The sequence below is a fragment of the Malus sylvestris genome, chromosome 7, assembly GCF_916048215.2.
Source record: "Malus sylvestris chromosome 7, drMalSylv7.2, whole genome shotgun sequence".
NCBI classification, from domain to species: Eukaryota; Viridiplantae; Streptophyta; class Magnoliopsida; order Rosales; family Rosaceae; genus Malus; species Malus sylvestris.
Window position 1 is genome coordinate 9,435,956 of NC_062266.1, and position 21,135 is coordinate 9,457,090.

Below are 21,135 nucleotides of genomic sequence, written 5' to 3' on the forward strand. Positions count from 1 at the left end.
TTTGCCTGGTTGCTTATTTAGCATTGCTCTCGAGTACTCATCCTCAACTGTTGTCAAGGTCACGAATTCCACCGGAAAATACCTCATGACAGTTGATCAGATATTGGCTCTTTACACTGAAGCTGCCAAGCGTGGATGAGTCACTATGAAGGAATGTTCTGAAGGACCATTTAAATGCAAAGGTTGCACACCACTTCTGCCATGCAAAAGATTGAAGCAGAAGGTTCAACGGTGAGCTGAAACAGATCACTACAGCACGACACCTTTCCATACCACATTCATTATTCCGTCAACAGCAAAAGTATCCCATATCATCAAGGTCGAACGTACTCTAGATTTGATGGACTTGTTTTGACCCTCAAATTTTTGAGTCGGCCTTATACTCTGAAGGGCACCAGAAAACCCTCCAGCACAGTTCAAGAATAAGCCTGTGGAAAGTTACTTCTTCAAAAGCAAAAGTATCTCATATCATCTCTTATCCATTTGCTTCTCCTTATCCTGGCAGTTGAATGAGAGACAAGGAGAAGGAGAACAATCAACCGGAAGCCGAAGTCAAACCTCTGATCCTGGGTTGCTTACTTGGAAGTTTGACTGCTTACCTTGTCTGTCACCTCTTTCGGCAGATCTCCTAGCTCGGCGACTTGGGGGACTCCTACTATAGGGTTTGTATCGCACTTGACCAAGCCCGAAACTACAAGTAAGCTTCAAAGTGAAATTGATACATTACCTTGTGCATTTTCATCAGCTAAATACACCATTCCCGGATGGAGGAAAGGTACTTCCAGAGAAGGGCAGATGAAGATCAGACCACACTTCGGTACTTAGAAGTTTCGTGATTACTCAAGGGATTGGATCTTGCAAGTCCCCAACCGAGAAGTTTCCCTCACTCGGGAACTTAGGGGGCACTGTTTGTACCATACTTGACCAATCCCGAAACTACCGAGCACCAGCCAACGCTATACTGTCAAGGACCTAGAAGAGTTCCCCTCCGACCAGGAGGCCAATCACTACTCGACACGTGTCAAGATTAGAAGCCAATCAGAGCGCAGCACGTGTCGACATCAAGAACCAATCATAACATGACACATGTCAATGTGACAAAGCTACAAGTTTTTCTATAAATAGGGGTCATTCCCCCACAATATTGGCTAATGTCATTTGTACTAAATCATTCACAAGAACTCACTAAATTGAGAGCTTGATCCTTTGTACTTGTGTAAGCCCTTCACTACTAATAAGAACTCCTCTACTCCGTGGACGTAGCCAATCTGGGTGAACCACGTACATCCTGTGTTTGCTTCTCTGTCTCTATTCATTTACGTACTTATCCTCACTAGTGACCGAAGCAACCAAGCGAAGGTCACAAAACCTGACACTTTCTGTTGTACCAAAGTCTTCGCTGATTTTGTGCATCAACAAAACTGATATTCGAAATTGGCATAACTTATCATTTTGACTATTGACAATAAAAATTAATAAAAGAAGTCTTGAGTTTATTCACTGTAAATCATTTTGATATTTCTGTAAAAATTTATCAATATCTTCTTTAAGTGAAATCACTTTGACAATTTTTTTTTTGAAAAGATAGTCACGTGATCATTATATAACAATTTAACAAAGATATTTTAAAATAATCACAATCCTCAATAATATGCTATAACTAATTAGCTAAGAAAACGTCAAGTAACTTCCCACTTTAGAAAATCCACATAGTTAGTAGGAATGTTAGTCATGTGGTCGCTATATAACAATTTAACGAGGATATCATAAAAATAATCATAATCCTCAATAATATGTTATAACTAATGAGCTAAGAAAGTCACTTAGTATTACGGTCTAGTGATATTTTTCTTTACTTGTAAGTGAGATGTCTTAGGTTTGATTCTCGCTAAAGACGAATTTGAACCATATTATTGCTAACCTATTGTGAGGTTAACCCCACCACTCTTTTTTAGTGTAGATAATATCAATTGTTAAAAAAAAAAAGCTAAGAAAACGTCAAACAACTTCCCACTTTGGAAAATTCACATATTTAGTAGGAATGTTAGTCACGTAATATTTATATAATAATTTAACGAGAATATTTTAAAAATAATCACAACCCTCAATAATATGTTGTAACTAATTAGCTAAGAAAACGTCAAGCAACTTCTCACTTTAGAAAAGAGAAGTGTTATTGGCACTCCAAAAATTTCATTCTACACTCCTTATAAGTGTATTTTTCTTTTCAAATATAGAAAGTTTGAAGGAAGAAAACGATTTTTAGAATGCCAATAATAGTTCTCTTAGAAAATACACATATTTAGTAGGAATTTTAGTCCCAGGCATGGAAATTGGAATGCGACAAAACACGAATGGAAGCTACTAGTATCCAGTTTTGTTTTGTCGTGAATCTGCGGGTTTGTACGGACGTTGGTCGTTTTAGTCCACTTCAGTCGCGGCCATATTTGCTGTCGTACGTAGATGCATGAGCCTGTATGGCCAAAAACGACAACAAATTGTAGTTTGACTTTGCTTAAGTAGGGTCATCAATGCTTATTACTTTAATTTACAAGAACCAAAAGATTTGGATGTGCACTCCACGTAGATAAATGATCAAGCATCTATCAATGCTACATCAGCCATTAAATTACATGGAATTTTAGTGTAAATTTCATCGCAAGTTCGGGATGAATTGACCATTTTATTGTAATTAATAGTCGCATCATTGACTGATTAATTAAATAAATGAATATATTAATTAATCCCCAGGCAGTTATTATCTTGGTTTTATTTTCGCAATGTGACAAGGGAATGATACATTGTGTGTGGCTTTAAGTCATTGCATCATCCATTACGTATTCATGTGAACCCAAAGTTGTTGGAACTCTCTTTATCAATCTGACTTGTCTTCTGTATTTGAGAAGGACAAGGATTGTCTGCCCTTTCATTTTCGGTGTCATGCCCTTCTGTTTGTGTGATCACGGTTAAGCCAGTCAACATTTTATATTATTTTTTTATAAAGATAATAAGACAAAAATGAATAATAATATAAAATGTTGACGTGACTTAACCGTAACTACACAAACATGAGGGCACGAGAGGGCAGGAGAGGGCACAAGAAGTGGGAGGGTAGACAATCCTTATCCATTTGAGAAAGGATAAATGATGTGGGATATTTTAAAATATACGAACATATATATATTTGTCAGAAATTTTAGACATGATTCTTTCAATAGCTGCCAGAAAAAAAGATGTGGTGTGATAAACTATAACAGTTTCTATCTAATGAACATATATGACTTTTGGATGCACCACTTTCACCCCAAATTGAATGCATGTCAACCCTTTGAATGGGTGTCATCATCTTCCATAAATACCCAGCATCCTTTTTCTCTCATCCAACATAACCATAGAGTTTCTTTTCATGGAATTTCATTTCTTATTAAACTAAAATTTCAGATTTTGTTGTATTCTGAAAGTGATTTGCTTTATACCGATTAACAAAATCATATTAGAGTGGGGCAAATATTACTTTATAGAAAGCGTATTAACATGCCTCATAGTCATTTTCTGTCAATTTCACAATCCTATTTTAACAAATAATTTCCGCACACTTTCTTAGCACAATTGTGTGAAATGATTTAGTCTTTCCAAACATTTTAATGAAACCTAATATTCTTGTTCCATAGATGAGGGTGAAATTTTAATTCTAAAAAAAAAAACCTCTCCAAGCTCTCGTCAATTAAACTTACTAAAAGCATATGGCATACAATCTGTTTTCTTGCACTACATTATATTCAAGAGGAAGATGTTATAGAAATCAATCTTCTACAACTGTTATTGGCACTCAAAACGATTGTCTCTTCAATACAATTTTTTCATAGATTTGACAAGTCCCTAATTATTTTTTAGTTACTAGTACTAGTGGTGGCAGAGAGAGAGAGTCTCTCCAAATTTTCAGTTCATTTGGATCATTCCATTTCCATACCAGAAAGCACTGCACTTCATGCTCCTAGAAAATCTCATTATTTAGAATAATTATATACCATATGCTTTATTTTTCTTTCTATTTTCTTATTAGATTTCGAGTACCCAAAAGAATTTCTGATAATAATGACAAAGTACCAAAAGAATGTCAAATACTAATTTAATTAGTCCACTAATCCAGTGATAAATGACTAATACGAACATGCTCCATCGGATCAAATTTAATCAATGGTTAATTAGTACCAGAAAGAAACTGATTTAAGGATCTGGATCATGTGGAGCAAAAAGTATCCAACGTCGTTTTGTTGCTACTTAGATCATCTCCAACTCTTGGAGATAAAACTTAAAAATTTAAGCCATAAGCCAGAAACTGTTTTTCTCCTCCAACCCTTGTGACTTAAAATTTTAGCCCGTGATGATTAAATAATGATTTTAGCCTAACTTTTTGTTTTCGGTAACTTTTTTTAAAAAATAAAATTTATCAAGATTATCTTAATTTATTTTTATGAACATTTTAGTCTAAAAATATTTAAATTTCGATTGAAAATCATACAAATACATAGGTATTTATAAAAGTTTAGTTAAATTTGATTTAAATAATTTTCTTAAATTATTTTAGACGTTGATTTGATTTTGGGCTGTCAAATCTTTTTTTTTTTACTATTATATTTGATCTCATTTGATTATAGCCGTTAGATTATAAGTAAAAAACAAAAAAAAGTTTGAAATATGACAATTTGGTGGGTTCAGAATAATTTAAGCCTGACTTAAATCCTGAGAGGAATCTAACCTAGAGATATATTTTCTCCTCAGGGCTTATTTTAGCTCATGGTTGGAGATGGTTTGAGAGGTTTGAAAGGGTTTTAAAGCTTATATTTTAAGCTTTATCTCATAGGTTAGAGATGGTCTTAATCCAACATTTTTTTGTAGTAGCTCCTCTCAGATCAAATGGTTGTGATTCTAAGTAGAGGTGTCAAATTAACTCATTGGGTTGTTAATAGGTACACATTAAGACATTTAATTTGATTTCACCTTACACCATCATCATCACTATTAATGTCACTCTTATATTATGGTGATATCAAATTAAACAAGTCTTAATGGGTACGCATTAATAACCCAATAAGTTAATTTACCACCACTAATTCTAAGTACCATCTACTACCATGTAACAATGTTACTTGAGGTAATTGGCTTTAGTCGGTTTTTCTTTTTAGGCAAACTTTATTTGAAAACAAAAGAAATGCAATTGATGAAGTTCAAGAAAAAGACACGTAGTTAGCTTGACGAGTGCAGCTCTAATACCAGACGACCAAAATGAGATTTAATGAACTAACCTATAGGGTTTTATGCTTTTGTGCGAAGTGTTATACAAATGAACGTGGAGCAGACGCCCTCACCTAATTATTCTCATTAGTTTTCATTCTTGAAATTTAAAAGAATAATACTTGGTTTAGTGTTGTAACCACAAAGACTTCAGGTCGAGTGGTTAATTATACATACCTTTGCATCCGAGTTTGTGTTTTAATCTCTCATCCCTAATCGCTTGTATCAAAAAACAAAAGGTGGGCCATCTATGAAAGATAATTAATGATAATTAGAAGGTTTAAGAGCATCTCTAAAGAAGACGTCAAATTTAAAATATCAAATTTCAATTTAATGGCTGACTAGTCAATTTGACATATTGCCAATATTTTCCTTCCTTCTGATTTACCAAAATTATTGCTCCATTTATGTTTTTTTAAACAAAAATAATAAAAGTTGGGTTGTTGTTGGTTTAAAAATAATAAAATAATTCTTAAGTATGTTAGCAATTAAGGTAAAGCAAGTGAAATGCCTTTGGAAATAACAAAAACCATATTTGAAAGCAGCTTCCAATTTGAAATCTCTTTGTCTATGTCAGCTAGCTTTTTTTTTTCATGTCAGCTTTGACATCTTGGTTAAAATAAATGATACGTCATTTATTACTGTTATATGTCTATGTTGCATATCCTCTCCAAATATAATCTTATGTAACAAAACCTTTTAAACGTGGAAAGTTTAATCTTCAGCGAAACTTCCATATGGGTGACTAAAACCTTTATGGTTAATTAATGATTAAATTTATAATAATCTCCAGTAAAAATCAAATTTAATTAGAAAAATAGAAAAAAATGAATCGAAGAAAATGACACAAGCAATTATTGGGAACCATCCCAATTACAATAATCCAATGAAATCCAACATGTCAAACACTAACATAAGCAAAAGGCGCATTACTACAATAACGAAAACAATAATTTTTATACTCGATCTCTAACTCTCTCTTTTTTATTTAACAACTATCAGTTTAACCTATGGTATCGTTTTAAAAAAACAAAATAAACCACTCACAAACGCAAGTCAAATCACATTCTCATACCAACAGAGGGGCACAATCATAACTTCCAGGCAACCAGAGGGGCATAATTGTAACTTCAGAACCTTCCTCCTGCTTCCTACCTCTCTCTTCAAAAACCCGCGCGCATTTACTCTGGACTGGTACCAGAATTCAATTCCAGACCAGCACCTCCACCTCCACCATAATCAAATTCCCTCCACATCACGTGATAGGCACGTACCATCCCCCTCCCAGTCTCCAAAATAAAAACCGAAAGCAAACAAGGAATTTATTCACCCTCTCTCTCTCTCTCTCTCTCTCTCTCTCTCTCTCTCTCTCTCTCTCTCTCTCTCTCTAAAATGTCGGAAACAACAGCAGCATCACCAGCGCCGTCACCGCCATTACTACCTCACCGAAAATCCTCCTCCTTCTTCAAAAACCTAAGCCCGAACCTCCTCATCATCATCGTCATCCTCGCAGCCACGCTCGTGGCCTCAATCTGCCTCATCCTCCGCCACCTCAACAGCCGGTGCATCCGTCGCCTTGCTCCCTCACCCTCCGACTCATTCTCCGACTCCCGCCGCATATCCACTCGCCGAATCAATCCCGATACCTCTCCTTCCCTCCCTCTCTACACCTTCTCCTCCATCGCCCGCCGATCTTCCTCTACCATCTCCGCCGACTGCGCCGTGTGTCTGTCGAAATTCGAGCCCAGCGACGAGGTCCACCTCCTCCCGCTCTGCTGCCACACCTTCCACTCCGCCTGCATCGACCCGTGGCTACAGTCGCAGCAGACTTGCCCGCTATGTCGCTCCTCGATCGCCGCTTCCGACGCCGAGCTCATGATGCTCGTCTCCTCCAATGCCGAACCAGCCACAGCGAACGGTAGCGGACGCTTCCGTCTCGAAATCGGAAACGTGAGCCTCCGCAACAACAATCAGACGACAACGACGAATTCCCCCAATCGACACTCCTACTCCGTCGGCTCCTTCGATTACAGTGCAGATGAGGAGACGTCAGAAGTGCGGCTGAGCAATGCTGAGCGAGAGAAAGATGAGGTCGTCTTGGTAGTGGCAGAGCCGGAACCGTCAATTCCGCCGTCGATCCTCGCCGCGGAGGTCGGCTCGGGAAGGTCGAGCTGGCTCAAAGACTACATTGATCAACTGTCCAGCACCCTCTCGTCCCGAGATATGTCATTTCGGAGCTCTGGAAGATTCTACACTGGAAGTAGCTGCCGGAGCGAGGTGTCTATCGCCGGCGATTCGAGCTTGGAAACAGAGCGCGTCGGAGAAGAGATATCCGAGATGTTTCGGTGGCTTGCAGGGGTATGATTGGTAAATTCAAGCAATTCCATCATCATTCTCTCATTCGTTGGTTTTGCTAGCGCCACTCCCAGATTGTGGTTCATTTCTGTAAATTTTGTCTTTTGAAGCTGAATCGCTGATGTGGAGAGAAAGAGAGCTAAAAATATAGGTGGGCTTGGTAAATTTATAGGTGAAATTTGAAAGTAACGACCCATTGCATATGTGTATATAAGCTAGAAGCATGGAGAAGTAGAGATTTACACAGATTTTCGTAGTGGAGTAATATTATTATTTTTACTGTCGTTACCCAACACTTATGAGTTGTAGCATTTCACATATTCTACTTGTGATTATAGTAGTGAGCACCAAAGTATGGTTCGAGCTCTGATGTCAGTATGATCAAGTGTTAAACATTTTTTGTTTTGACAATATCATGTGTATTTTAATTGTTGTGATTAAGAATAATGATAATGATTCAAACTCAAATGTAACGAGACATGCACACTAATCGAACCTAAGTTGGGAACTATGAGTCTATGAGTTGATATTTGTGTGATTATTCTTGCATTGCTATTTACTCTTCATATTGTTTAACATTTTGACTTTGGTCGTCTTTGCCAATTACTTTTATTGGGATTGATTGTACAAAAGACCTTGTTTTAGAATTCTTGCTTTATACTTGTTTCACATTTTGTCACCCCCAAAGAAGAAACAAATGAATTGAGTAAGAGATTTTGTGATAAACTAATAGATAATTGACTAAATAAATATCCTGCAAAGTTTCAATAAAAATTTCCAAGTTTTTCTTACAATTTCCGTGGTTTTTATTCAATTTTTATCGATATCAATAATATCCCGATATTTCCATCGAAATTTCCGTATTTTTGGACTACCGATATTTCCGATATTATTGAAATTTAATACCTTGATTCTGAGGATAGGCAATGAGTGTTTTGAAAGCTTTTTGGATTGGTTTTCCTTCTTCCTATCCTTTTATGGAGAGATTTTTCAGTGTGACCGGCACACGAGGTGATATACCACGTGTCACTATACAAATAGTGGGATAACTTAAAAAATAATTGAGACTTACATAAAAACATATGGTATACCACTTGTGTTCCCGTCACAATAAAAAATTTCTCCTTACTATTAACAACACCAATAAATATTGTTTCCAACTTGGTAATTACCACTTGCACAATTCATCAGGTGTGAGATTTTATTACAAAAAATCTCGATATTAATTAGAATGGAGTTAGGTCGATGTGAGATATTATAACATTCATTTATCGAATTGAGTGGTCCAAATGAAAGCTCCTTGATTGGTTCTAATAACAAAGTGCAAGTGTCATATACGAGGTTGATTATACGAGACTATGACTAAGGGGGTTGTACATTTGTTTTCTTTCTATTGTCTTATGTATGAATACATAATGCTTTTAATGTGGGCGATGGGGCTATAGTTTTAGTGATGCATTGCACCTCTTTCTCTTAGGTCTATGATAAGAGTTCGATTCTAATTAGTTTCTGATGAATTTCGCGGAAAGGGAGTTGAAAATATTCAACTCTCGAGTTTGATTCTTTCTCATTTTATATAAAAAAAAATTGAAAATCTCTCAACTTATTGAATAACCAATCAATAATATTTTAAAAAAAACTTATGAAAAAAGTTTTAATATTTTGATTTTTAATAAAAAAAATTATGTAATAACTTTATTTAATAGTTATGATAAAACCCAATATCAAACCAGCCCAATAAAACTGGTCCAAACAAAATAATTTTTCAAGGTTTCAATTTTACCCCTAACGTCAGCTTGGCCCGTTTATGTTCTCCGTTTTCGCTTTAGACGAAGAGAGCAAAAGGTGAACAGATTTATCTCTCATGTATGTAATTTTCTCATTTCATCAACCCATCTGCTAATCTTCATCTTCGTCAAATCAATAAGCTCCCATTTCCTCTTGTTCTCCGGCTGACCATGTAATTTCCGTATTTTTGTATCTGGATCTGGTTTACAATTTGGATATGCATTTGATTCTTTTTGGATTAGTAGCTTTTAGGTCCTCATTTTTGTATGAAATTTTAGGTCTGAATGTATTTTTTTAATTTTAATTTGATCGGTAGCTTTTAGGTTTAGTGCTAGGTTTATTATTCCCGTGCTTGTTTGGATTATGATGAAATTTCATTTCTTTAGGAGAATTTTAGGTCGGGCAAGGATTTTGTATGTGTTTTTTGGTATATTTGGATTCTGATGAAATTTCAGGTTCTTAAGAGAAATCTCGTAACTCGATTTAAAATTAAAGTTGAAAGTTTGTGGCTTAATGTTAGATGAACTGGTATCTGACTTATGGATTCTGAATTCAGCTGAAACTTGAAAAAATGGGGTTGTATTTCACCAAATTGATCAGTTGGCTTTTTGTTGTGAAGGAAATGCGAATTCGTATGGTCGGTCTCGATGCTAGAAGTAAAACTAGAGTCTTGTACAAGCTCAAGTGCGGAGACATCACAGACCACCATTCCAACAATTGGTAACATTATTCACATGCTGTTGCAGTTTCATTTTTATTTAACATGACTATTGTGAGACTATTTTCGTTTACTGTTTTAGGTTACTACTCCACAGTTGGTTGAGTCTTTGAAAGACATATTTGTGGTACAAGCTGCAATTCGAAATTTCTTCGTGGCTGTGTTGCCAAGAGAGGGCAGGATGTATACATTTTCTTGGGGCAACGATGGCAAACTCGACCACCTAACCGAGCCAACTGATGTTGAGCCCCATCCTTTAATGGGAGCACTTGAGAATGTACCTGTGGTGAAAATTGCAGCTGGATACTGCTATGCTACGTTCTTGCTATGGCTTGTCAACCAAATGGCATATGTAAGGATTGTCTGTTTTCATCAGTTTGCCTTGATAGCATTCTGTTTACATCGAACAAAAAGCTTTTTCGGAACCAAAAAGAGGTGTTCCAGGATCTTATTCATAATTATTGAGAATGTTAATAAAATAAAAAAAAAGAAAATATTGGGAGCCTTGTCCCATCTGTTTTTTCCTAAAGCATTCGATATCACTCCTTTTGATATCTTCATGTTTGTTCCTTGATAAATCCAAACCAATTTTGTTATTGTAGTATTTGCATTAAATTTTATATGAAGATTAGTATTGCTCATTTGTATGATCTCGAAACCTTTCAGGTCAGTTTACTCTTATCTCGTGTGTTGCGTCTCTTACAGGGAAATAGACATGCAAATGTGTTGGCACCGGAGCTAACCTAGTGACATCGTTGAAGCAAGTGAATGAGCAGGTTGTACTGATCGATCTCACCAATTCCATATAGTGTAACGCCCACACTTCTCACTCACCGAGTCAGGGATACTGTACGCATTTGGGGCCGGAGACAAAGTGCAGCTGGGCATTGAACTTGTTGCCAACCAGACCGAAAGGGGAAAACCAAACTGGTCGATGATGATCTCTGATAGAGTTCACCATATCACCGATTTCCTGGCCACAACATAATAATCTATCCTCTAATTTATCATCATAACTCATTGCATATGATGTTTACATTTCCATGTCGCATAGAAACAAAGAGTTGTGAAGTTTCAAGTTTATTAGCTTATTAAGGGCTTAAAACAGATTGCTAAATAGCTGTTTATATCTGAAAATTTGGCTTGCTCTTGGGCTTCTAGTAGTTGTTGGTAGTTGATGATACATTTGTCAAAGGTTCATTTCATGACTTATTTTATTTCAAAATTAAATTTAAGATTTATCTACTGGGGTGAAAAGTGAAAAGTGAAAAATGGGGTAAAATGGCATTTCATGCATCATTTTCGCTTTTTCTTTAAGCATTGTGACAGTTAAAATCGGCTCCAGTTATCCTTTGAGCATTCTGATAAACAAAAGTACATTTGGGTCACTGTCTTTGTTAATTGTGGGAACACTGTTGACGTAGGTCACTAAAGTAAATTTTTAATTGGGAACGAGGTAAGCTTAAATGTAATTGTGACGCCACCGTATCGTTGTTTTAACATTTTCATATAGCAATAGCAGTAGTTTGACATATCTGGACTGTGACGTTCTTGCATGTAGGTTTTATTGTGGTGGAATTCGAGACTTTGAGTGCAAATTTTGTTTCTGCTTACATTAGAATGGAGCGAAAAGAGTTGAATGTCATGAATTTGGCATTACTCGTTACTAGATTTGGATTGTTAGGAATTGAAAATGGGAAGTTGGTTTGAGATTTCTTGTACATGATGATGGCTAAAAATCCCCACAAAACAAAGGGAAATGCTACAAATTGGAGCCCCAAACTAGAGAGTTGCTACCTACTTGTGGGGTTAGGGTGTTCACTAAGAAATAGTGATAGTACTAGTATTCGGTTAAAAAAATAGTGAGGGCTCAGTTTAAGAAATAGTCAGTGTTCAGTTTAAATAATAGTGATGGTATTAGTGTTTATTTTAAGAAATAGTCAGTGTTCAGTTTAAATAATAGTGATGGTATTAGTGTTTATTTTAAGAAATAGTCAGTATTCAGTTTAAGAAATAATGATAGTACCAGTCAGTTTAAGAATAGTCAGTGTTCAATTCTAGAAAGTCGGTATTTAGTTTAGAAATAGTGATAGTACCAACTTTCAATGTAAGAAATAGTGATAGTCCCGTGTTCAGTTGTAGAAATAGTTAGTGTTTAGTTTAAGAAATAGTAATAGTACTTGTGTTCAGTTTTAGAAATAGTCAATATTCAGTTCAAGAAATAGTCAATATTCAGTTTAAGAAGTAGTGATAATGCATGTGTATTTTAACAAGTTTAAGAAATAGTAATAATACATGCGTTTAGTTTAAGAGATAGTCAGTTTTCAAATTCAAACTCTACAATTATTGATTTTCCTGGAAATAATCCCCATACATTTGACAATTGTAAGTATTTTCTTTTATCTATGTCCCTGTTTCGGTGTTTTTGTTTGGTTGAAGCCACATGCATGAATGTGAAAATGCAAATCAGAAAAAGAAAAATGTAGGTGAATTTTATTTAATTTTATTTTTTTATGTAAGCAATATGCTACACTATACTAAATTCATCTGAATTGCTGGAACGGAGATACGAAATTGGGTGCAGAAGTGGAAATGCAAGTGAAATATTAAGAAGAAAAGGAAAATGTCCAGTTATAGAAATATAACTATTTATATGTAAGGGAGTTTTGAACTTTTGAATCTACTAATGCTAGTTTTTGCTCATAAAGTTGGAAAAGTTGAAGGGTTTTAGTTCATAACACTGCAAATTTTTGTTATAGGTGAGTAATTGGTGAGAATGAGTCTTTAGTTTAAGAAATATAAATAGTATCCGTGTTTATTTCAAGAAATAGTTAGTTTTAGTTTAAGAAATAGTAAAATAACTCCCATTATTTCTGAAACTGAACAAAAATAATCCACACTATTTTTGGAATTACAACAAAATAATCCACACTATTTTGAAATTGAACCAAAATAACACAGACTATTTCTGGAAATGAAAGAAAGTATACACTCTTTCTAAAACTACAACAAAAAAACACTATTTATGAAACTGAATTGAGATAACCCGCACTATTTTTGGAAATGAACAAAATAAACACTATTTATGAAATTACAACAAAATAACCAACAATATTTCTGAAACTGAACCAAAATAATCTACACTATTTTTTAAACTACAACAAAATCACACACTATTTCTGAAAACTGAACCAAAATAGCCCAAACTATTTTTGGAATTGAACAAATAAACATTATTTCTGTAACTACAACAAGATGACCCAAATTATTTTTGTAATAGAACAAAATACATACTATTTTTGAACCTACTGCAAAATAACTCATATTATTTCTAGAACTGTACCAAAATTACTCACACTATTTCTGAAAATAAACAAAATAAATATTATTTCTGAAACATAACCAAAATAATCCACACTATTTTTGGAACTGCAACAAAATAATCCACACTATTTTCGAAACTGAACCAAAATAACTTAGACTATTTCTGGAAATGAACAAAATACACACTATTTTTGGAACTACAGCAAAAAAAAAACAAAACTATTTCTGAAATTGAACTGAAATAACCCACACTATTTTTGGAAATGAACAAAATAAACATTATCTCTGAAATTACAGCAAAATAACAAACAATATTTCTGAAATTGAACCAAAATAATCCACACTATTTTTCAAACAACAACAAAATCACACATTCTTTTTGAAAACTGAACCAAAATAGCCCACACTATTTTTGGAATTGAACAAGTAAACACTATTTTTGGAACTACAGCAAAATAACCCAAATTATTTTTGTAATAGAACAAAATACATACTATTTCTGAAACTACTGCAAAATAACTCACACTATTTCTGAAACTGAACCAAAATTACTCACACTATTTCTGGAAGGAAACAAAATAAATATTATTTCTTAAACTACAACAAAAGAACCAACATTATTTCTGGAATTGAACAAAAAATAAACCACATTATTTCTAGAACTACAACAAAATTGCATATTATTTCTGAAAACTGTACCAAAATAACTCACACTGTTTCTGAAAGGAAACAAATAAACACTATTTCTGAAACTACAGCAAAATAGTTTATTTTAAAAAATAACTAGTTCGAAGATTTTAGATTTTGGAGACTTTTCATTTGTTTATAATTGCTAATTTTGTTTACTTGTGGAAATATTTGAGCTATTTGATTTTTCTATTACTTAAGGAATCGTAAAGTATCACATTTCCAGTATGATACCAATGCATTTGTGTTGATTTGTTTTTAGGTTGTTGCTGGGATATGACAAAGCGACTTGTAAAACTGCAATCCAAGACAATTGATTTGTTGATATAAAAGATAATTGATGGAGTATTGTTATGTAATTTTAATTTGATGTGTAATTTTTGTTTTAGTACAAGGGATATTTCTATACTAATTATTTATTATTTTTAGTACAAGCAAAATCATGTACTAATTTATTTTATGGGGATAAAAAGTTTAAACCTGCAATGACTTAAGTTGACAATATAACTTTAACCATCAAGACAATCCACTACTTACATGAATTACCTATTTTATTTGTTAACATGTAGATCATTTTTCTGTTTGGGAAGAGCTTTGTTCTTTCTGCTATATATGTATGGAGTGGAAGAGTAAGTTCCTTGTTTATTAAATTGAATTTGAAAAGTAAGACTTTTAGTTTGTGGGAATTGTGCAGATGAAAAATAAAAGTGGGGATGGTGGACGCCATAGAGAAAATGGAAATGGGGATGGTTCTTAAATTAATTATGTCAAATGAGCTTTAATTTTGAGAGTTTGGGGGGAAGGGGAAGGGGGGCAAGTGGTTGCAACGGCTTGTTGCAAGAAAAATTAAATTAAATTTGGTTTTATTTGACTTTTTTGGTGCTTGATGATAATTTTTGTAAATAACGTGAAGCTGGGAAGGGCTAAGCTGGAGGAAAGATTTGATATTGCATGTTGGGCTTTGTTTTAGCTCGTGAAATATAATTTTTTTGGGCTTATTGCATGTTATTTTTGTCATTTTCATTAAATCTCTAGCACTTTTTATTAAATAAAAGTAGTTGATGATTTTTAATTAAGAAAAAGTTGATCCAAACACTTTTCATCAAAACGTTCTAATATTTTATTGAAATCTCATTTTAGTAGCTTGATTTAATTTTATTTGAGAGACAAAGACTTGACTTCTGTCGACGTGACCTCTAGCAGTAAATATACATACATTCGGATATTTCTCAGGTAGGTGGATTGTTTGCCCTCCTATTCCATACTCTTTTCATCTCCTTCTGTTTGTATGGTCACGGTTAAGTCACGTCAACATTTTATATTATTTTTTTATAAAAATTATAAAATAAAAAGTAATAGGAATATAAAATGTTGACGTAGTTTAACCGTGACCACACCAAACAGAAGGAGATAAGAAGAGTTTGGAAATGGGAGGGCAGACAATCCACCTCCATTTCTCAGGACTTTAAAATAATTACACTAAAAAAAATTTAGGAATCAGAAATAGTATTGCAATATATTTGTAATTTAAATAGCCTTTATGCACACACTCACGCGCGTGCAAAAGATATTTTTGAATCAGGACGTGCTACATGTGACTTACATGTTTTAAATGTATTTATATGCCTAAATTGAAAAAAGGAAAGTCAAATATTTGAAATAAATGAATAAAATCAGTATCTATAGAATTTAAATTAAGAATAGAGAAAATAATATTTAATAAGCAATTGATTGAATTACATTATTGTTAGCTCATTGTGAGGTTAAGTCCACCACCTCCTTCTTAATGTGATAATATCGTTTGTTAACAACAAAAAAAAAAATCAACCATTTGACAACTAATTTAATCACATTATTATCCGATGTGAAAGACATTTTTTTTAAAATCGGCATTACACGCCTCTTAAGATGTTTTGAACGTGTTTAAAAATAGAGAAAATAATATTTAATAAACATCTGATTGAATCACATTATTACGAGCTCATTATGAGGTTAAACCCACCTTCATCTATCTTAGTGTGGATAATATCATTTGTTAAAAAAAAAAAAATCTGACAACTAATTTAATCACATTATTATCTGCATGCGAAAGACATTTTTTATAACCAAGATTACACGTCTTTTAAGATGTTTTGAACTTGTTTAAAAATAAAGAAATTGAATCACATTATTGCTAGTTTATTGTGATGTACTAATTAAAAATAAACAAAAAAATTAATTATTAAAAAAAGTACTATTAAAATGACAAAAATGCCCCTACCTTATTTGATGCATTATTTTGAGATGCCTTTGACATTTTTTGTCTCGTAGGCATTTTTGTTCAAATTTTTTTGTTGAAACTTAAGTGACATCAAAAACCTTTTGTGGTGGCTTTATATATAAGATTTGATAATTTCAAAATGATCAAGATATATATAGCTCTGACTCGTCCTTAAAGTGGATCGGAAGGTTCGTCTTCCTGGGCAAGTAAAAATCTGCCAAAAAATTTTGTCACGGCCAATCATTATGGCCATTATGTCAATTCAGGATTTGAACTTTACAGGCGGGAGCCTTGTGCACTGGGTACGACATTTTTTAGGAACAGAGCAAAGCGCAAAAAGAATCAGTTTATTAGGAACAGATATCGACACATGCCAAAGCAATTTGATGAGTGATATAAAGAGAACTTGTCAAGTGTTGTTGAGCAACATGTCTAAATTTGTCTAGCATGCATTACATCAAACATTTAGTAGACACAAACTAAACCTGTACCAAACATTCGGAGGATCTTCAAAAGACCTTCACATATATATTTTTCGAATTTGAATGGTCTTGAGACCACATTGGTCCCTACTTCCATCCACTCCTAAATACAGTGGCTTCTTAAAAGAATGAATTTTATTTTATGATTTGGATTCTTGTTGGTTCCGCGAATCTCCAAATTAATCTGCAATGTTATCCTATACGATTGTATTCCCCTTTAATTGGACAAGATCTTTATCATTTCTAGGAGAAAAGAAAAGAAAAGAAGAAGCTAAGGTCATCTTCAACCGAAGGTTGGCCATAGGGCTCGTTTTAGCCATCTGACCCTTCAAGAAATTTTTTAATGAACAGTGCAATGCCATATTCCTTACCATCTCCAACCGAGGGCCAAAGGACCATAGGGCTCGTTTTAGCCCTGTCACAAAAAACTGAGGGTCAAAGGGCTATAGTATGAAATGTGAAGAATTAAAATAAATTGAAGTAAGATAGTATGAAATAGTAAAAAATATGTGAGAAATGGTGTAGGAAAAAATTAGAAATTAAAAAAAAATAGAAAGGTCGTTTGGCATAAAAACAAAAAATGGGCTAGGACCATAAAAAAAAAAGGAAAACTAATGAAAATGGCTTGAAAACTTTGAATTTTTAATGATAATGACAAAATAAAGGGTAAAATGAATAGTATCATGATTGACTTTTTAGTGTAAAAATGTGGTTTTTCGTTAAAGTGAACAGTACCGGAAACTTTTAGTTAAAGTTCCCTAAAAAAAAACCTAAGCCCTAAACCCTAAAGTGGGCTGGGGCAATGAAAAAAGAAAGAAGGGCTAGGCTAATGGAAAAGAACCAAAAAAAAAAAATTGAAATTGGGCCAGCCAGCAGGCTGGCTGAAAATGGCCAGCCGATTGGCCTTTGGTCCTTTTAAATTCCGTGGGGCCCATGAGCCCTCTGGCTTAGCCCTCGATTGGAGATGATTTTTGGACGTTTTTCTGCCTTCTGACCCTCTGGACCATTCGATTGGAGATAGCCTAAGTTTGAGATTCTTGATTAAAAAGAACAGTACTCAGATTAGGCAATTACTCATTCATTCGTTTGTGTACTGCTACAACAGGAAATGGAAACTACTAAATTAATGATACCTGAGCCACCTAATTCTAACCGTCTCCAACTACTTTCTAATTTGAAAGGCAAATGCTTTAAGTTATATGAAATTTGCAACTCAATATTATGATTTAGTAGTTTTTTTTTAATTTATAAGTGAAAGATTTTATGTTCGATTCTTGTAAGAGGCGAATTTGAACGACATTATTGGTAACCCAGTTTGAGGCTAAACCCACATCTTTTCGTTAGTGTAGATAATATCATTTGTTAAAAAAAAAATTCAGCTAGGTGAAATAACAATAACTACTTAACTTATTCTAGTGACAAGAAAAGAAAAGAATAAATGTACTACAATTTCTTTTCTGGAAAAGAAAGGAAAGGGTTCATGAAGTTTTTGGTTAACTAACGAACCAAAAAAGTGACTTCTTCGTGACATTTACTTGTTTGGGAGTATTTTTATTCATAAGTGCTTTTGTCACAATCACTTTATTTGTATACGACATTATTGCTAGCCCAGTTTGAGGCTAAACTCACCCCTTCCCGTCAGTATAAATAATATCATTTGTTAAAAACAAAAAAGAAATTTAGCTAGTTGAAATGACAATAACTACTCAACTTATTTAAGTGACAAGAAGAGAGAAGAATAAATGTACTCAAATTTCTTTTCTGCAAAAGAAAGGAAAGGGTTCATAAAGTTTTTGGTTAACTAACGAACCAAAAAAGTGACTTCTTTGTGACATTTACTTGTTTGGAAGTACTTTTATTCATAAGTGCTTTTGTCATAATCACTTTATTTGTAGTACATTCAATTTTTTAGTTTTTTTTTTGTCAAACGTTGTTCAAAGCGCTTTTAGTTTTTTTGAACTTCCAAACGTATTGTAAGATGTTTTAGGCATACAAAAGATAATAAATACATTTTAGTCTTCATTTCAAAAGTTAAATATTTTAGGACTTGTTTGATAACTAGTTTGTTTTTTAGTTTTTATTTTTTGTGCCATAAACAAAGAAAATGATTATCAAGCGGGTTTTTAAGGCCAGTTTATGTCAAACCATGATCATCAAATAGTATACAGAAAAATGTTTTTCTTTATACAAGTGATTGTTGGGGGAGAAGCGGTGAATCGAGATGCAGTTTGTTAATTACTTGAGCTACAAATCTTGTTAGAAAATAATGTTTAAAATAGAAGTAGTACTAAACTATCTTTAATATTGGGATAACTAATTAACAAGCCAAGAGTAAGAAGAGAACTTAAAGATTACTCCAAGTATATAAGCCAATATATAACTTTCGTGTCAACAAGATAACCGTACTTCCACTGTTTCTTTAATCAAGGAGCTTAATCTGAAAGCAAACAAGGATAAAAGGTACTGCGCTAATCTGATTGCTTTCACAATATTTATAACTGAAAGCAACGCCTCACAAGATTTATAGGACAAATAACTAAGACGATCATGTAATTTCGAGTAACATTGTTGTTACGTGTTGTAACTGTTTCATTAATTTTTTGTTGAGAATTACTACGATATACTCTCTGAAAAGTAGAAATTTTTATGGATTATTTGTCATCTCATATTTTAGCACAATATTTTATAATATTAATACAATAATTGACATTAAACTGTGATATGACATATAATTTATATAAAAATCTCACTTCGAGAAAATTTCCTTACTATTTTTCATTTTTGTTTTGTCTGGGTAAAAATCAAATTGTATTAAAAGAAATCAATTTTACATAGCCGTAGGATGATTTTCAACGGTCAGGATCAAATATTTGATATAGGATGATACAGATAGGATCCTACATGATCCAAATTCCTTACTTATTCTCACTAAGACCATCTCCAACCCTTGGGCTAAAAGCCAAATTTTTTAGCCCGGAAAATTTGGCTTTTAGCCCAGAAACATATTTTTTGCTCCAACCCTTCAAGCCTAAAATTTTAGCCCGAAATTATTAAAGAATGAACTTAGGCTAATTTTTTTTCTTAAATTAATTTAAAAAAAAAATACGTAGATTATTGTAAATTAATTTTATGAACATTTTAATCTAAAAAAATTTAAATTCCGATAAACATTTGGCATTTAGCCCGGGTGTAAAGCTGGGGGGTATTTGGCCCAGAAATAACATTTGACATTCAGCCTAAAATTTTAACATGGGTTGAAGAGTGTTTGGGGGGGTGTAATTTGGTTTTAGCCCAAGATTGGAGATGGTCTAACGACTTCGAGTAAAAGAAAGAAAATTATCGGCCTCTTTGGTCTCTTGCTTGTATCTCTCACTCTGGTCTCTCTCTCTCTATCTCTCTCTCTCTCCTCCCTCGCCTGTTTCTCCATCTCTCTCTTTCAAATCTCAAGTATCATCAGGTATGCTCAAGTATTGCACTTTTAGGGTTTTCTGAATACTGTATCATACATTGAGAAATCTGCTTGGTTTTCGATTTGGGCCTTCTGCACGGGTTCCGAATTTAGATTCGTGAAGTTGAGATTGGGTTTGTTTGCTAACGATCTAGGTTTTTAATTTTGTATTGGATTTGTGACCTTTGACTCTTTCACTCGGATGCTCTCTACATATCTTCTGTTGAAAACTATGATTTAGGGTTTCAGGCCTGTGACTTTTTATATTTGAATTTTTTTTTTGGTATTTCAGTTGATTTTTGTAATGTGTTTTTCTTGTCATTGTATTTCTAATGGAACTGTGCTTATTTTTAGCTTAAATTTTTCATTTTACTTTTGAATTTGGGCTATGAGTTTCTAGGGTTTACTTTTGGTGTTTCCTAGCCAATTAAGGAATTTAGATTAGTTGAATTCAGTTCCTTACGATATGTTTGGACTAGAGGAGAGTGAGACTGACCCGTGTGTGAGGGATATTCTTGGAAATGGAAGCGAAAGGGATGAAAGGGGGTGTAGTATGGCTCAGATTTTGTTATTTTATAGACCCTTTAAAATGTGGAACTAAAACTAATCTGGTCATGTAATATGTTTGCTTCATTAGTCATGATCTTATTGCCGGGTACTATTTCAGGTAGCTTTCATCCATACCAAGACTAGGTGTTTCATTTCTACTTGATCTTTACAATGGTAAGCCATTTGGACCCCCTCTTCACAGATCTAAAACCCTAATCTTTTAATAATT

At 33.8% G+C, this 21,135-nt stretch overlaps 2 protein-coding genes and 1 long non-coding RNA gene across 7 annotated transcripts in view; all 3 read left to right on the plus strand.

Moving 5' to 3' along the window:
* The first annotated feature begins 6,534 nt into the window (after window positions 1-6,534).
* On the plus strand, window positions 6,535-8,118 carry LOC126627831 (E3 ubiquitin-protein ligase ATL4-like). Its single transcript, XM_050297396.1, has one exon. It carries the CDS (start codon window positions 6,688-6,690, stop codon window positions 7,657-7,659), a length of 972 nt encoding a protein of 323 aa, XP_050153353.1. The 5' UTR covers window positions 6,535-6,687; the 3' UTR covers window positions 7,660-8,118.
* A 1,362-nt stretch (window positions 8,119-9,480) lies between these two features.
* LOC126627863 (uncharacterized) lies at window positions 9,481-11,293 on the plus strand. Its single transcript, XR_007625147.1, has 4 exons — window positions 9,481-9,610; window positions 10,058-10,158; window positions 10,239-10,508; window positions 10,862-11,293. It is a non-coding gene; the product is annotated as an uncharacterized LOC126627863 (long non-coding RNA).
* Window positions 11,294-20,201: 8,908 nt separating this feature from the next.
* The window catches only part of LOC126627823 (26S proteasome non-ATPase regulatory subunit 12 homolog A-like), an 83,185-nt gene continuing 82,251 nt past the window's right edge, over window positions 20,202-21,135 (plus strand). For 4 of the 5 annotated variants that reach the window (XM_050297384.1, XM_050297381.1, XM_050297382.1 and 1 more), the window contains exons 1-2: window positions 20,203-20,366; window positions 21,025-21,080. In XM_050297384.1, coding sequence (XP_050153341.1) covers window positions 21,078-21,080 — 3 coding nt within the window. In that variant the 5' untranslated portion in view covers window positions 20,203-20,366; window positions 21,025-21,077. Of the gene's footprint in view, window positions 20,367-21,024; window positions 21,081-21,135 lie in introns of all 5 variants that reach the window. The other variant, XM_050297386.1, reaches the window with a different exon arrangement.